This window comes from Copadichromis virginalis, linkage group LG14 (assembly GCF_057382275.1).
Source record: "Copadichromis virginalis isolate Kocher_CV1m ecotype Utaka linkage group LG14, C_Virginalis_male_GT1.1, whole genome shotgun sequence".
In the NCBI taxonomy this organism is placed as follows: Eukaryota; Metazoa; Chordata; class Actinopteri; order Cichliformes; family Cichlidae; genus Copadichromis; species Copadichromis virginalis.
The window spans coordinates 20,263,287-20,277,181 of NC_140631.1; the positions used below are offsets into that span (position 1 = coordinate 20,263,287).

The 13,895-nt window shown below is 41.0% G+C and overlaps 1 protein-coding gene across 3 annotated transcripts; it reads right to left on the minus strand.

Annotated features, from left to right (window-relative positions):
* Nucleotides 1-980: 980 nt before the first annotated feature.
* On the minus strand, nucleotides 981-13,098 carry tsku (tsukushi small leucine rich proteoglycan homolog (Xenopus laevis)). 3 transcript variants are annotated; one of them, XM_085429810.1, is made up of 3 exons: nucleotides 12,844-13,098; nucleotides 5,345-5,656; nucleotides 981-4,113 (listed from the first exon to the last, which is right to left on the minus strand). In XM_085429810.1, the coding sequence occupies exons 1-3, from the start codon at nucleotides 12,856-12,858 to the stop codon at nucleotides 3,373-3,375; spliced, it is 1,068 nt and encodes a 355-aa protein (XP_085285936.1). In that variant the 5' UTR covers nucleotides 12,859-13,098; the 3' UTR covers nucleotides 981-3,372. The 3 variants fall into 3 exon arrangements, with proteins under 3 accessions (XP_085285936.1, XP_085285938.1, XP_085285937.1); XM_085429812.1 differs by lacking the exon at nucleotides 12,844-13,098 and adding an exon at nucleotides 11,990-12,284; XM_085429811.1 differs by lacking the exon at nucleotides 12,844-13,098 and adding an exon at nucleotides 6,370-6,431.
* Nucleotides 13,099-13,895: the final 797 nt, after the last annotated feature.

Sequence of the window (13,895 nt, forward strand, 5' to 3'; positions counted from 1 at the left end):
ATTATATGCTTAAAATAAGTGTTATGATTATAGAACCAGAGGGATTTTTTGAAAGTGTTTAAGCTATTGTGCCACTACTGAATACAGCTGGGATTGCTTTCTTTTTCTTTTTTTTGAATTGCTTCCTTAGGTATAAACACAACACTGCATCACACAAGACAGGGGGAAAAAAAGAAGAAAAAAAAACATCTGGAAAAGTTTTGTGCTGTGGGATCAATCCACTGAGGGTCCCACTCACAATTTAGAACTGCATGACATAAGCAAACTTACCCATAAACCCTCTGTATTCTCCAGGTCATTTTTCAAGATGTAACACATGTGGTCGGCCTCTGATGCAATCTCTGAAAATCCGTTAATTAGTCACTTTTCTTCCCCCTTTGTTTTTGTTTTTTTCTTGTAGTTTGAACAAAGTGTCACAGAACACAGGACACAGTGTGACGTTTTTCCATCTTGGATACCACTTGTTGCCAAACACACACACAGACACACAGAAAATCTGCAAGCTGCCGTGTCGGACACCCACTTCTCTTTCCCCCTTTTCTCCTTTCTCAGCTCGGCTCCTTCGCTGTCACCTCCTTGGCAGGTTACCAGCGCACTGTGGCATATAAGCCTGACAAACCTTTGTGCGTGTCCCAATTTTTTCTTTTTTTTTAAAAAAAAGCTATTCAGGAGCACAAGCGTGCCCGTATGGGTCTGTGCATGCGTGTAAATAAAGTTTCTGAGTTGTGAAAGCGACACAAACCGCAGAGATCTAAGCTTTTCCTCGTGTCCTGCAGAGACACACCCTTTGCTGTGAGTCAGGCACATATTGCACACACTTTCTATGAAAAACTGGAGCAAAATGTTAAATGCGGCACAGACACTGACACAATATTTCCTCGCATGCGATTCAGTTTTGAATGTGTTTCATTTCCTCGGCCGGTACACAGAATAATTGTTCCCATTCTTACGTCACAAAGAATTAAAGCAGTCAAAGGATGTAAGAATAGTCACATTTTATATAAAGTTATATACAGCATAGTTACATACATACAAATATAAAGTCTCCTCCACTTAAACTGAAAAGATTGGATATGCTTTCAAATATCGCGCCTTTACAGATTGCAGACATCAATAAAACCCTAATGTGCAGTCTTGAGGCTGCACTGAATGCCACAGGAATGCCAAGGTAAGCACAGCGCTGCTCGATGTTTAAACATTAACACATACTGGCATCTTTTCATCACCAAGTATGTGATAACAAGTGATAATAATACTGGATATGAGCCAATCTGCTATGAAAACCATCCCGCTCAGATGGAGGACAATGTGACCGGGAGTAACAGCAACTCCAGGTCTGCACGGTCGAGGACGCTTACGTCCTGTTTTGTAGTGTAGCTGTGGAAAGGAACAGTTCAGCTCGGGCTCAATGGGCACAAAAAACAAGCAAACAAACAAGCAAACAAAAAAATCAAGTAATGAAATGGTCATTTTGTGGGTGTAACAAGGAAAAGAATTTTACCCTCAGCATGTGTAGCAAGACTTGACTTTGTTTCCCACGCACTTAAAGGAATCTGCTCCCTGGATTCTAGAGTTCAATGTTTTTTGGGGGAGTTGTTTTTGTGTGAAATACTTGCGTTAACCAGCAGCCACTGTTGGCGTAGCTTAACATTAAGACTGAATACAGGGTTATACGAAGACAGCCTGGTTCTGTACAAAAAAGTGAGAAAATCCAGCAAATGAATGGGTTGTATCTCTTGTAGGTGGACTGTGTTTCCATGGAATAAGCAAAGCAGGCAAGGACATGTTAAATAAACCTTACTTCAAGTGCTGCAATGATGGTGCTTGTGATTCTTAATCACCGGCTGACGATTAAATAGGTCAGCCGGTACGCAGGAAAAGTTGAGCAATAATCCGTGGGATACTGACAGAATCTGTGAATGATCTAAGAATTTGTAGCATCTGATGTCATCAACAGCGGTAAGAAAAGCAGTTTTTCTTGGTATCAGTCTCATTTCGGTGGGAGTGCGTGGAACCAGTTTTCGGATCAGGCACCGGTGGCTTGTCGGTGGAAAGCTGGTTCTTCCAACAGAGCTAGTCTGCTTTCTCTGCATCCAGTCTTTGAGCAAAGATAAACTTCATTCTAAAAACATAAGAGTGGTATCAGTCTTCTAAAGAAAACCCTCCCCTAACCTTTTCTGTCAAGCGTCACATTCAATATCACATGAAAAATCTTAGTGGTCACCAGTCAACAAAAGTCCCTCAGTGCTGTCGTTCTCAGCAACACTTTGAAGGAATGATATTTTCCAAAGGTTTAAGTGCATTATTATAAAACAATACCGCAAATCTAATAAGTGCAATTAAATCGTAATGTGGTCCGCTTTGAAGTACACTCAAGGGATTTAATAACACACCACTCTACTTTTGGCCCAATTTGGGAAGAGTTTTTCTCTATTGTGGGGTTGCTTTTTTGATAATTCCCAACATTTTATTTTAGCAAAGAGTGTCACAATGCCTTTACCCAAAGTACCCCAGATGGCCACTCCTCTATCAAACACACCCAACCCTATGAAAAAGCCATCATAGGTTTGGAAAAAATCCCATCTGGGGCAACCTGACCATGATCGTCCCATTAGAATGACAGAGGCAGGGCGGACCGCCAGACAAGATGCCAATGAGCAATGAGCCCTGATCTCAACCACATGAAACCTGTGGAGTTCCTCTCCACAGATTCAGCAGCAACTCTGGGCTGCACTGACTGAAGAGTGGGCTGCCTTCCCACAGTGTTCCTGTCCATGAAGAGGTGTACTAGTGCCACAATCAATGCAGATGGCACATTCATTATGGACTGTCTTTTTTCATACCTGCAGTTATGTCACTTCAGCAAAGTATGGTGCTTATATTTTTTGGCTTTTTTTGTTCATTTGGTCATTATTAAGTTAGGATATCCATTAAAAGCTAATGGGAAGCAATATGTGAGTGGACATTTGCATACCACTCAAACTACACCAGCAAATTTACAGAGAAATGCAGTGGTGTGGTGTAAAATCCCTTGAGCGTACATGAAGTACACTCCAGTACTTTAAGTAATGTATAAACATTGCTTAAGTTGTGACTTCATGACAGGTTCTCTACCAGTTTAGACAACACTGCATTTTAAAGAAAATGTGCTACATAAAAAGAGACTGCGTTTTAAAAAGATACAGCATGTATGATACTTCATGAAGGCTACCTCAGATCTTTAAAAGACGCTCCAAAATATCCCTGTGACTTAATAAGAGCAACACACACACACACACACACACACACACACACACAAATAAAAGTGTTTTCATCTCTAAGCAAATGAAGGCACAGCTCTGGTATCAAGGCTCCAAGAAGCAGTCCATTCCCTCACAGCACAATGCCGTCTGTGTTACAGGTCAGCACCTCGTTATGCTGGACCTGCCCCATCTGCCGGTGGAACAGTCCCTGTTTCTGGGTCCTCCAGCAATGGTTGTTTCGTCCCAGTGTGATACTCTTAATGCTGGGCAGATGGGTCAGCATGTTAGCTGGCAAGGATGCTACGCCAGAACCGGTCAAATTCAGCTCCTGCAGAGAGTCTAGCCCACTAAACACTGTGGGGCTCAGGCTCTTGAGCTTCGGGTTGTTTGAGAGATCCAGAACTTGCAGGCTCTGGAGACCTTTGAAGCCCATTGGCCTGATGTGTTCGAGTTCGGGGAGGCCACTCAGAGATAAATAAACCAGATCTTTCAGCTGAGCAAAGGCTCCCTCTGTGATTTGTCTGATGGGGTTTCCATCCAGATTGAGATACCTCAGAAGAAGTCCCGCCAGGCTCGGCACGCTCGACAGCTGGTTTGACGACAGAGTTAAGCTCTGGATGTGTAAAACTCGGCCGTACAAAGCAGCAGAGACTGAAACAAGCTTGTTTTGAGACAGATCCACACTAACAGGTTCACTGTGAACCTTGGAAGCAAACACCTCCAAGTCAAACTCCCGGAAGCTGTTGTGGCTGAGGTCAACTTCAACCAGCGGGAGCCCAGAGAAACAGCTCGGCGAGAGGCTCTCCAAGCTGTTGTGGCTCAGATCCAAAGACTCCAGATAACGCAGCTTGGACAGTGCGCTGGGGCTTATCTGGAAGTATGAAGGAAGGAAACAAGTTAACAAAGATAAAAAGAAGGAATAAACACTGAGCAGTAAGCTGCAAGTAAATATTTTCATTTATTTTGTGAGACTGGTGGAGCCTGCACCATAATGGGACCAGAAAGGGCAAATACTTGAGCTGTTATCTCTGACGCTAGAAGAGGTGTTAGCTACAGAGCTGCATGTCCATTGTGCTCCATTAGCGGTCCAGTGAACTGTGAAAAAGGTTTTAACTGGCTTCGTCTATCTCTCTCTCAACACCCCGCTCTGTGTATCAGGCTCCATCAATTTTGTGTCCTTAAAAACTTGAGATAACACTCCAAACTAGCTGGCAGTAGGGAGCAGGTCTGAGCTGCGTATGTCTGAATCTAAGTGAGAATAAGCTGGTAGAATTTACAAAACACTGCAGATTCAGCCCAAGTTATAAATCTTTGTTTAAAAAACAGGCATAAAAAATTTGACTTTGACTAGGCCAAAAACCTTCATTTTGGGTTTTTTTTTAGCCATTTAGAGGCTGACTTGCTGGTGTGTTTCAGATTATTGCCCTGCTGCAAAACACAAGTGTGTTTGAACTTCAAGGCTTGAACTGATAGCCGGACATTCTCCTTCTTTGGAATCTTTGGCAAATCATGATTTAACAGGGGACAAATCCCTTGTTACACAAAGCCAGGTAGGTTTGGACAGCTTTTTTTCCCATAAGAAACATTCATTTAAAAACTTCATTTTGTATTTACCCTGGTTATATTTTACTAATATTAAAAATTTGTTTGATGATCTGAAAGAAAAAATAAGAAATCAGAAATGAGGAAAATACTTTTTTTACAGCACTGTACCAGAAGATTATTACACTAGTACTATAATCCTCCCAATTGGAGCGTTGGCGTGCTCGATGGGTTTAGGTTAAACTTTTAGGTCAAACTATTGTAACTCTTGAACTACTGGCTCAATAACAAAACTTCCAATGGCTCCTGAAAGCAGCAACTCTGTGCTTTTCAGTGATATAAGGGTCATTACGGTAATCCCAGGCAAGATGCCACATCAAAATCTGGGCAAATAACACAGAAAGCAACACAGCAAATGACAAAAACAAAACAATTTAAAAAAAAAAAAAAAAAAAAAAAAAACAAACAGTAAAAAGAACCCAAATGCCTGAAAAACCACCAGTAAAAGTTTAGTCTTTAGTGGGTCAAGGACATATATAGGAGTTCTTTAAACTACTTACCTTTGTAATGTGGTTGCTGCTGAGGTCCAAACTGATGAGGGTGGTGTAGCCTGGACCAGCCAACATAGTGTCACTGAGTGGGCCCATTTCATTGGAGGACAGGTCCAAGTGAGCAGTGTCCAGCGGGATTGGTATGGGCATGGAGGCGCTGGGTCCCAGCCCTCGGCAGTCCACTTTGGTCAAGCTGAAGCTGTCGAAGAGACCAAAGCTTTCCACTTCACAATGGCAACCAGGATGGCAGTTCTTAACGCCGCTGGACTGGGCGTCCGCCAGCAGCGAGAGACCGAGCCACAGCAAGAGAGCCATTATTCTCTGGAGAGAGAACAAATTCACTATTTACATTAACAGCCCTCTTAACAACACTCCTGCCTGCCAGGTTAAAAACGGTTCCTGGGCACAGTTGCCATCTGGAGAAACTGCACCTCTCACTCACCATCAAATCCAACCTTGCATGAACTACCGAACAGAGTACCTGGATTTTAGAAATTTGAGGAGCTGTGAAGGCTTTTGTATAGCTCTGAGAAAAAGACTTCACGCTTTTATTTGTGCAACTTGAGTAGCCCCAATTTCCCCCTTCTCTGTCTCTCCCCCTCTCTCTTTTGGCTTCCCAATGGGTGTGACCTAATTTCTTTGATCAATGAGTTCATTTGCACTTTCTTAGTCAACTCACTAGAATGCATACGCATAGTTATAAAACTGAGTGTATCGTAAATCTTTGATCCATTTTGAAATTAGGGAGAAAAAAAAATAAGAGAGATGTGCCCACATCCTCTGAGCCTCGGTGTATTAAGAAGACACAGTCAGAAACAATTTCTCCTTCTGAAATGCTATTTCTATGTGACTGCACTGTAAAGCACAGCAAATACGGAAAGAAACTTTATAAATGAAATGACTGAAATTTAAAAATTGCTCCACAATTTTAGAAAGCTTTAAAAAGAGAATAAATTGCAGAATAAATATATAATCATCCAATAAAAATACTGCAAAACTGAACCAAGACCAAACCAGAGAATAGCCAGTCATACCTATATTCAGCTCTTGTGTGCTCCCTCTGTGTGTATCGGAATGAATGGGAGCTTAACAGTGTCTAGTCACGCAGTTCAACTAAGGCAACAAGTACACACACACACACACACACACACACACACACACACACACACACACACACACACACACACACACACACACACACACACACACACACACACACACACACACACACACACACACACAGAAAATGGACAGAGGTTAAGAGTTGTGTAATAGTTAGAAGTGAAAAGTCATGGTGAAGTTGTTGCATGCATTACACAGAAGAGTATGTGTTAAAAGATAAAACCTGCAGCTTTGCACCAGTATAGCTATGAGAAAATGACACCCTTGCCCTCCTGTTTTTAAATAAGTAAACTAGAATAACTGTCATGTTGTTACAAATTTAAAAAAAAAAAAAAAAAAAAACTCTTAGAAGTTCCACTTTTTTATTGGACATTACCAAGAGCACAAAATTCAGTATGAATGCATTTAATTTTAAGGCTTTCCAATAAATGCAAAATGCATTTTCAGTAACACCTAGAAAGAGTTAAAATTTATTTCCCTTACATTATGTATGAGCGTGAGGAGCGTAGTTACACATTACTTGCTGTTTAACATATGCGTGCCGATTACAACGGGCTCAAAGTCTGCTCAGCCAAAGCCGCTCACCTCTGTGCAGTGTTTGGCTGTTTTGACCCCTGTACACACTGCTATTGGTTAATCTGTAAAAGCGATAGAAAGCTGTGACTGTGCGTTCCAAGTGCGGACTGTGCACGTCCCCCGAGCTGCACGTTTTGACCAGACATGAAGGGGCACGTTGGAACGCTGAGTTCTTTACAAGCAGCACAGTTCACATGCAACTTTATTTTTTTTAAACTAAAAGGATCATTCACCCAATCACACACACTCACATAGATGCATCAGGAGCAACTTGGGAGTTCAGTATTTTGCCCAACAGTTCAACATGCAGATGCAAGTAGCCACAAATTTGTTCATCCAACTTTCCAATTGGTAGACAATTTACCTCCTAAGCCACAGCTGCTAATGAATTCATTCAAGAAAGATCTCTCTGAGTCTACATTTAAAATCTTATGTATGAAAACTGATTGTCATAAAGAATGGTTTAGGTCTACTGATTTCCCAGTTGAAGTGCATTAGCAACACTGTTTACTTTCACGACAAACAATTTTTATCATTGTTTTTTATCAATGGCTTTTTTTCCCCCAGATGAACACAAGAAAAAAAAATGGAAAAACTTTGATGAAATGTACGACACTTTTGTCATCAAATAAAAACTAGATGAAAATATTTTGGAGATACAAAATCCAATCAGAATATCTTTTTTTTTTTTTTTTTTTTTTTTTTTTAAAAATGGGAAATGGTACAGCTGGCTCCACCCATGTGTGGGCGGAAGAGAAGCGCAGACATAAGGACAAAATTCACATTTAATATCAAGGAAAATAAGACTAGGACTAAAACCAAATCAAAATTCATTAACACTGGTTAGCAGACCATAGAGAGCTAGTTTCTATTAGTTTCAGACTTGGATTTAGTTTTTATTATTTATGATTGTGTGGAGGACATATGTCAGAGGCAAGATTTCAGCACAGGTATTACAAAAAAAAAACAAAAAACAATGAAAGCAGTTGACTCTCAGTCTTGTAGACATCTAAAGTCTCAAAAAGCAAGTCCATGAATGTCTCATAAGGCAAGTTTTGATCAAATTTAAATTTCTTCCAAATTTTTGTAGTTCACAGAATCCTTTCAGTTTATTTCAATTTTTTTCAAAAGGTCTTTTATATTTATTTTAGTTACCTAAAATGTTTTTCACATCCAGTTTTAGTAAACTAAAATGACCTTGGTCTGTTGTCAGATGGAGGCAGTGACCAAAGTATGTGGTACAACCGGTCTGTGGGCTACTCGTGCTTGTGCTGTTGCTGGTTCACCAGCCAGGCGTGGAAAACAGTGAGGTTATAACACATAAAGTCCTCAAGTGAGTGTTAGAAGCAATGAAAGCACTGCTGCCACCGTCTGTACTTTTCATACTGTCCATCCATCCATTCGCTTCCGCTTATCCTTTTTTTCAGGGTCGCGGGGGGCGCTGGAGCCTATCCCAGCTGTATTTTTGATATTCAATGTTTTTTTTCCAATAAGCTCAATTATACAGGTTTTTTTTATGAGTTTACAGGAGCACATTGAACACCCCTAGATGTAGGCTCTACGTAGGCACACGGACACAGAACTTTTACTTCAGCCCAACCTGGAACTACAGAGAGGAATGCTATAGGCAGACTATGGCTACGTCCACACTAATGCGTTTTCATTTGAAAATCGTTTTCTCATCGTTTTCTCTCCGTTTTGGCCTCCCGTCCACACTGAGACTGCGTTTTGAAAACGCTCTCGAAAACGAATACACTTGAAGACGGTGCTTCGCGTCACAGTGTTGACAGCGAAAATGGAGACTTTCGAAAACGATGACGAATTTTAGTCATGTGATGCAGTCATGTGACCAATTCAACAAAGATAGCGGAGAACATTATACAGCAGTTGTTTTGTTTGCTCTCAATTTTGACAGCCCTATTAAAGATTGATATCAGTTTGTACATGCTTCAAATAATTTAATTCTCACTCTTTTGCAACTTTGTACTTTTGTGTTACTCGCAGCAACAACTCCACCTCATTGTTAGTCCATTTAAAAAAAACTTTTGCCACGACGTTTCAACGAGCCAGAAAGTAAATAAACGGCAGACAGAAATGAGGCAGGCCGAATCTTCTTGCGTTTCACGCATGCGCAATGCTGGAAAGTAAGCGTTTTTGGCTATTTCAATGTGGACGCACAACTCTGTGAAAATGACTGAAAACGCTAGTGTGGATGCGGAGCGTTTTCAGACGAAAACGTCATTTTCAAATCTATCCGGGCTAGTGTGGACGTGGCCTATATGTGGAAAACTGTAAAACCAAGTGCTCTTCAGCAGTTTGTCACTTCTGTGGTTATCCAGCCACTTTCATCAACCCTTCTCCCCCTCCTCCACTGTTCGCTCCCTCCGCATTAGTGCTGAACTTTCTGCGCCAGGTGTGCTTCCCAGCTTCTTGCCAATAAATCTCAGCTAACAGCAAACCACTGCAGGCAGCGCCTCCAGATCAGACACATTCTAACTGCTGCAATTATCCAACAGCAGCACGAGCTACAAAAGCCCCCCTGAGAGGGCAATTGGCAAAGGACTGTGAAATCAGCCTCCGACACCTTCTCGCTTTCAGAGGTCTTCTCACACCTCTTCATCCCGTGAAAGCCGCACATTAACCTCTGCTGGCCCCTGAGGATTTATCAGCCATTAGTTATATATGAACACATGCACAGTGATTATTTTTATGGGATCAATCTTATCTTTGCAAGAGTTTTGCAAAATATTATCACACTGTTGCTCAATTTGCTGTAGTGTGATCAGACTTATCAGATAAATGTGTCAAAAGTCAATCGAAAAGCATCGCTTTTATTTGCCTGCAAGTAAAATCCTTGTGCAAGTTCAAATAAAAGATTTTCTACTGTGTCTTCTTTATCTAAATGTAACCAAATTTGTAGAATACAAATATACTGCAGGCACATTTTAAAGCGTTACTTATCTAACTATCTCTCTATTTAGTCCTCCCATTTAAAATGTATTCATTTCCATCTGAGTCAGACCTCTTTGAGCCCCCAATGCGTTTAAGATAAGATAAGATAAGATAACCTTTATTAGTCCCACACGTGGGAAATTTGTTTTGTCACAGCAGGAAGTGGACAGTGCAAAAGTTATGAGGCAAAAATTAGGATACAATAAGAATAAATACAGTACACAACTGTACAGAATAGAATAAAATAAAATACTATATACAGTAGAATAAAATAAAATAAATATACAATAAGATAAAAATAGAATACAAATACAAATGCTATATACAACTGAGTAAAAATACAACGATGACAGAAGGTTTAGCATCCTCCAGTGCTCTGATGTATTCGTTATGTCACTGAGACTTCTCTGTCCCAATTTAATCTTCAAGCTGAAGACTAAAAAGTGTGTAATTAGAAGATGGATGCTGCACTAATCCTTTTAAGCCAAATTAATGCATGACAATGAGGTGGAGACGAGAAGTTTGAATTAAACCAGCACTGCTTAAGTGTTTTAAAACAATTAGGTGCCAATGAAACGCCAGCAGTTCTGGCGAATAAATAAAATCTGAGGCAAAGAGACTAATCACATTCATCCCAATGCACTCTGAAAAGCTAGCAGGACAGTACTTCAGAATAAAAATAACTCGCTGGATGTTTATCTGGATGGCCTCTTTACACAGGTAATTGTAGTATGTGATCATTTTATACACATATATATTAGTAGAAATTACCAAAAAGTTTACAAGGCTGGTAGAATAATCATCAGCAGGTACAGCATGAAAATGCTGCTTACATAGCCATGCAGCAGTAATAGTAATCTAGTACTGTAGCCAAAACTAGCTGCCTGAGACATCAGTCAGTTAGTATCAGCTCATTCAACCAGGAAAGATTAACTCTGGGTAGTTTAGAAGTAGTGTCATTCTGCAATTTTCATAGGTTTACATCTCTTGACTAAGCAGGTACTAAACACTAAAATAGTCTTTATCTTGCCAGCTCCTTACAAGGTCGGTTTTATATTTGATAACACAAATATGGAGGAAAGAAAAAAAAAAACACCAGATAACTCCTCCCCTGCATGTACTCCCCCCTGCATGTACTCCCCAGGTGGTATCCTCTCCTAGACCATCCTGACTATTTGGAGAAGGTAATTTAAGCTGCTACCCCTTTCCCCCCCAACAGGTCACCACATCACATGGTCTTTTTGTAGTGCTTTTACTGCTTTTAGCTGTCAGTGTGATTAGAAAAATGCTACAAAAAGTTGAATTCACTGCATCACATTACCTCTGCCTGATAAGATATAACACTTCTATACAGCCAGAAGATGGCAATAATGAATAAAGAAATTAAGAAAAAAAAATGGAAAAAAAAACCTAGGACAATAACGTCAGTATGGAATTTCACAAACCTAAAAGGCTACGTCTTTGATACCGCCTGTGGATTTGTTGCTGCTATACAAATAGTACAACCATGCAGGAGGACATGCAAAGGGTTGGTGTGCCAGAAGAGGATGCTAAGGACAGGGTGAGATGGAGGCAGATGAGCCATAACCAAAAGAAGAAGATGAAAACACAAAGAGGAAAAACAGGCAAAGCCAAACACAATTACAGCAAAGGAATTTTGAGAAAAAAAACTACTAATAATAACAAATAGGCGATCTAGCACAAACCTTACTGCTGGGTAGCGCTAGCATAAAAACCCCAAACTCTGCTACAACTGTGCACTGTTGGCCAAACAGTGCTGTTTCTTGAATTGCCCATCCTGAGCGAGAAAGGCCAAATTTCTCCAACGCTGTCCAGATTTAATCTTGTTTTGGCCTGAAGCTGAAATCTGTCAAACAGGCCAATATTTCCCCAGCACTAGCCCAATCATTTCCACCTTTCTAATGCAACTTCAATATACTGTTTGTTCATTTTTTGTGTATATATAGAAAAAAAATAAAAATAATAAAAATAAAGAATACTCACCGATTTAACAATGACAGTATTGTTGGAGGGGACATAATCAATATCGGCTCCAAAAAAAAATATTGGTCAAGCTCAAAGGAGGGGATTTGGACTGCATCAGTAAATGTGAAGAAAATGTGAGTGCAGAGCTTTTATTTGCTTCTATTTTCATCTATATATCCTCTTCTCTCTCATTTATGGCTTTGTGTCAGTGTCAGAGTTTCTCTTCCTCTTTTTCATCGTAAAAAGCCGACCAAACGCTCGCAAAAAGTGCCGCAGCTCTGTCAGCATTGCCACAACTTAAACCGTCGTGCCATGCCCTGCGAGAGGGGAGGCGGGTACCCACGCACTGCACGGACACCTCTGTCTGCAGATCAAATTTCCTGCAGCTGTACGTGGCAGAGCTGGGGGTGGGGTGGGTTGGGGGGGTCTTTTGCTTAAATACACTAGAATAACTTTAAAAAAAAAACCTCACATGCTCATTTCCAAGAACAGTTTACATACTTTTATTGCCAACCCCGCCCCTCTCAGCTGTCACTGCAGCTCTGCGTGTCACCTCAGCGCGCATCGTTCACAGCAGACAAGCACCATAAAGTTTATTTCTCCCTCTGTGTCCGGACAGCATGAGCTAACGACACGCAAGAGCCCGGTCGGGTCAGTCGGGACACCAGGGGCGGTTTCTTAAACAGAGGCAAACGTGAAATCTGAGCTGGCCAGATGTCTCACCCTCCTCTGCTCAGGGCTCTCTGTCCGACAACATTTAACAGCTTGGAAGACAAAAAATAAGCAGACGAAGAAGGGAGAGGGTAAAAAAGAAGAGGGGGAAAACGCGACATTGTTACTTTTCTCATTACTCTGTGTTTCCAGGAACTTACTTTGGTGCCTTCCATCCAGGCAGTCCGCTTTTCGGCTGCTTTTTTTCACTTCACCGCTCCCATTTTCCAGCCCCCCGCCGCTCTCTCGTGTCCCGCTGGCTCGTCTGTCTGCTAGTCGTCATGAGCTCTGCAAAACCCCTCTGACAGTATGCTCTGCTCCGCCGCAGTAAACTATCAGGAGCTGGAAACACCGGGACACACTCGTCTGTTCCCATCCTCCTCCATTCCGCTTTAGCGCCCACTTAAAAAAAAAAAAAGCTAGCTAGAAAAAAACAGCACTCTTCCTGTTTGTTACCGCCAAAACAAAATGTTTCAAATAGAGCTTACAGAAGAATTTATTACATTTTATCGACTATATTAGAAGCACGGGCCTTCAGGATGGCTTTTTATTATTAGTTTTTATTAGCAATTTTTTAATAGCGGATAGTCAGCTAGGTTATCTCGGCTCCTGTAGCCATGGTTCCTGTACAGGTTAAGATGTGCCCTTAGCTAGCTAATCTCTATACAGCAACATATCATAATCATCTTAATAAATCTATTTACCCATTTCGTATTAGAAACGGGGAGAATTTACACACTGAAACTGTTTCAGAGGTCTCACCCAGGCTCGCTCTGAAAGAAATTAAAAAAAAAAAAAGCTCACGTTTTTATTTTGAAAGGATCGCTAGTACGAGTTTCCGCTTTCTCGATGCCGAGCTCTGTGCGCCCTCTAGTAGCAGTGGAGAAAAACTAACACGCGCGGAAAGAAACGCTGAAAGCATGGTTGCGCAACAAGGCGTTTGTTTCATTTGGCTTCAGCCACACGTCTTGATGAAACTGATAAAAAAATAAATAAATAAAGAATAATAGTTCATGTGAACAGAAACCCAGACCTTTCCTGTCGCGCTTTTTTTGCCTGGTGTGCAGGCAAATAAGTTTGAGGCGTATAAGACAATGCCTACAGAAACGGTTATCTGTTTAATTTGAACATATTTAATAGATATTTACTTCCAATATGACAGGGGAAGTCTCATCGTCCAAATACAAGCATGACAACTAAATAAATAACTAAG

Bases quoted from the DNA above. Each gene is read 5' to 3' on its own strand.
- tsku (XM_085429810.1), bottom strand. The intron at 4,114-5,344 runs GTAAGTAGTTTA...TCATACTTCCAG, and splicing joins GCAGCAACCACATTACAAAG to ATAAGCCCCAGCGCACTGTC.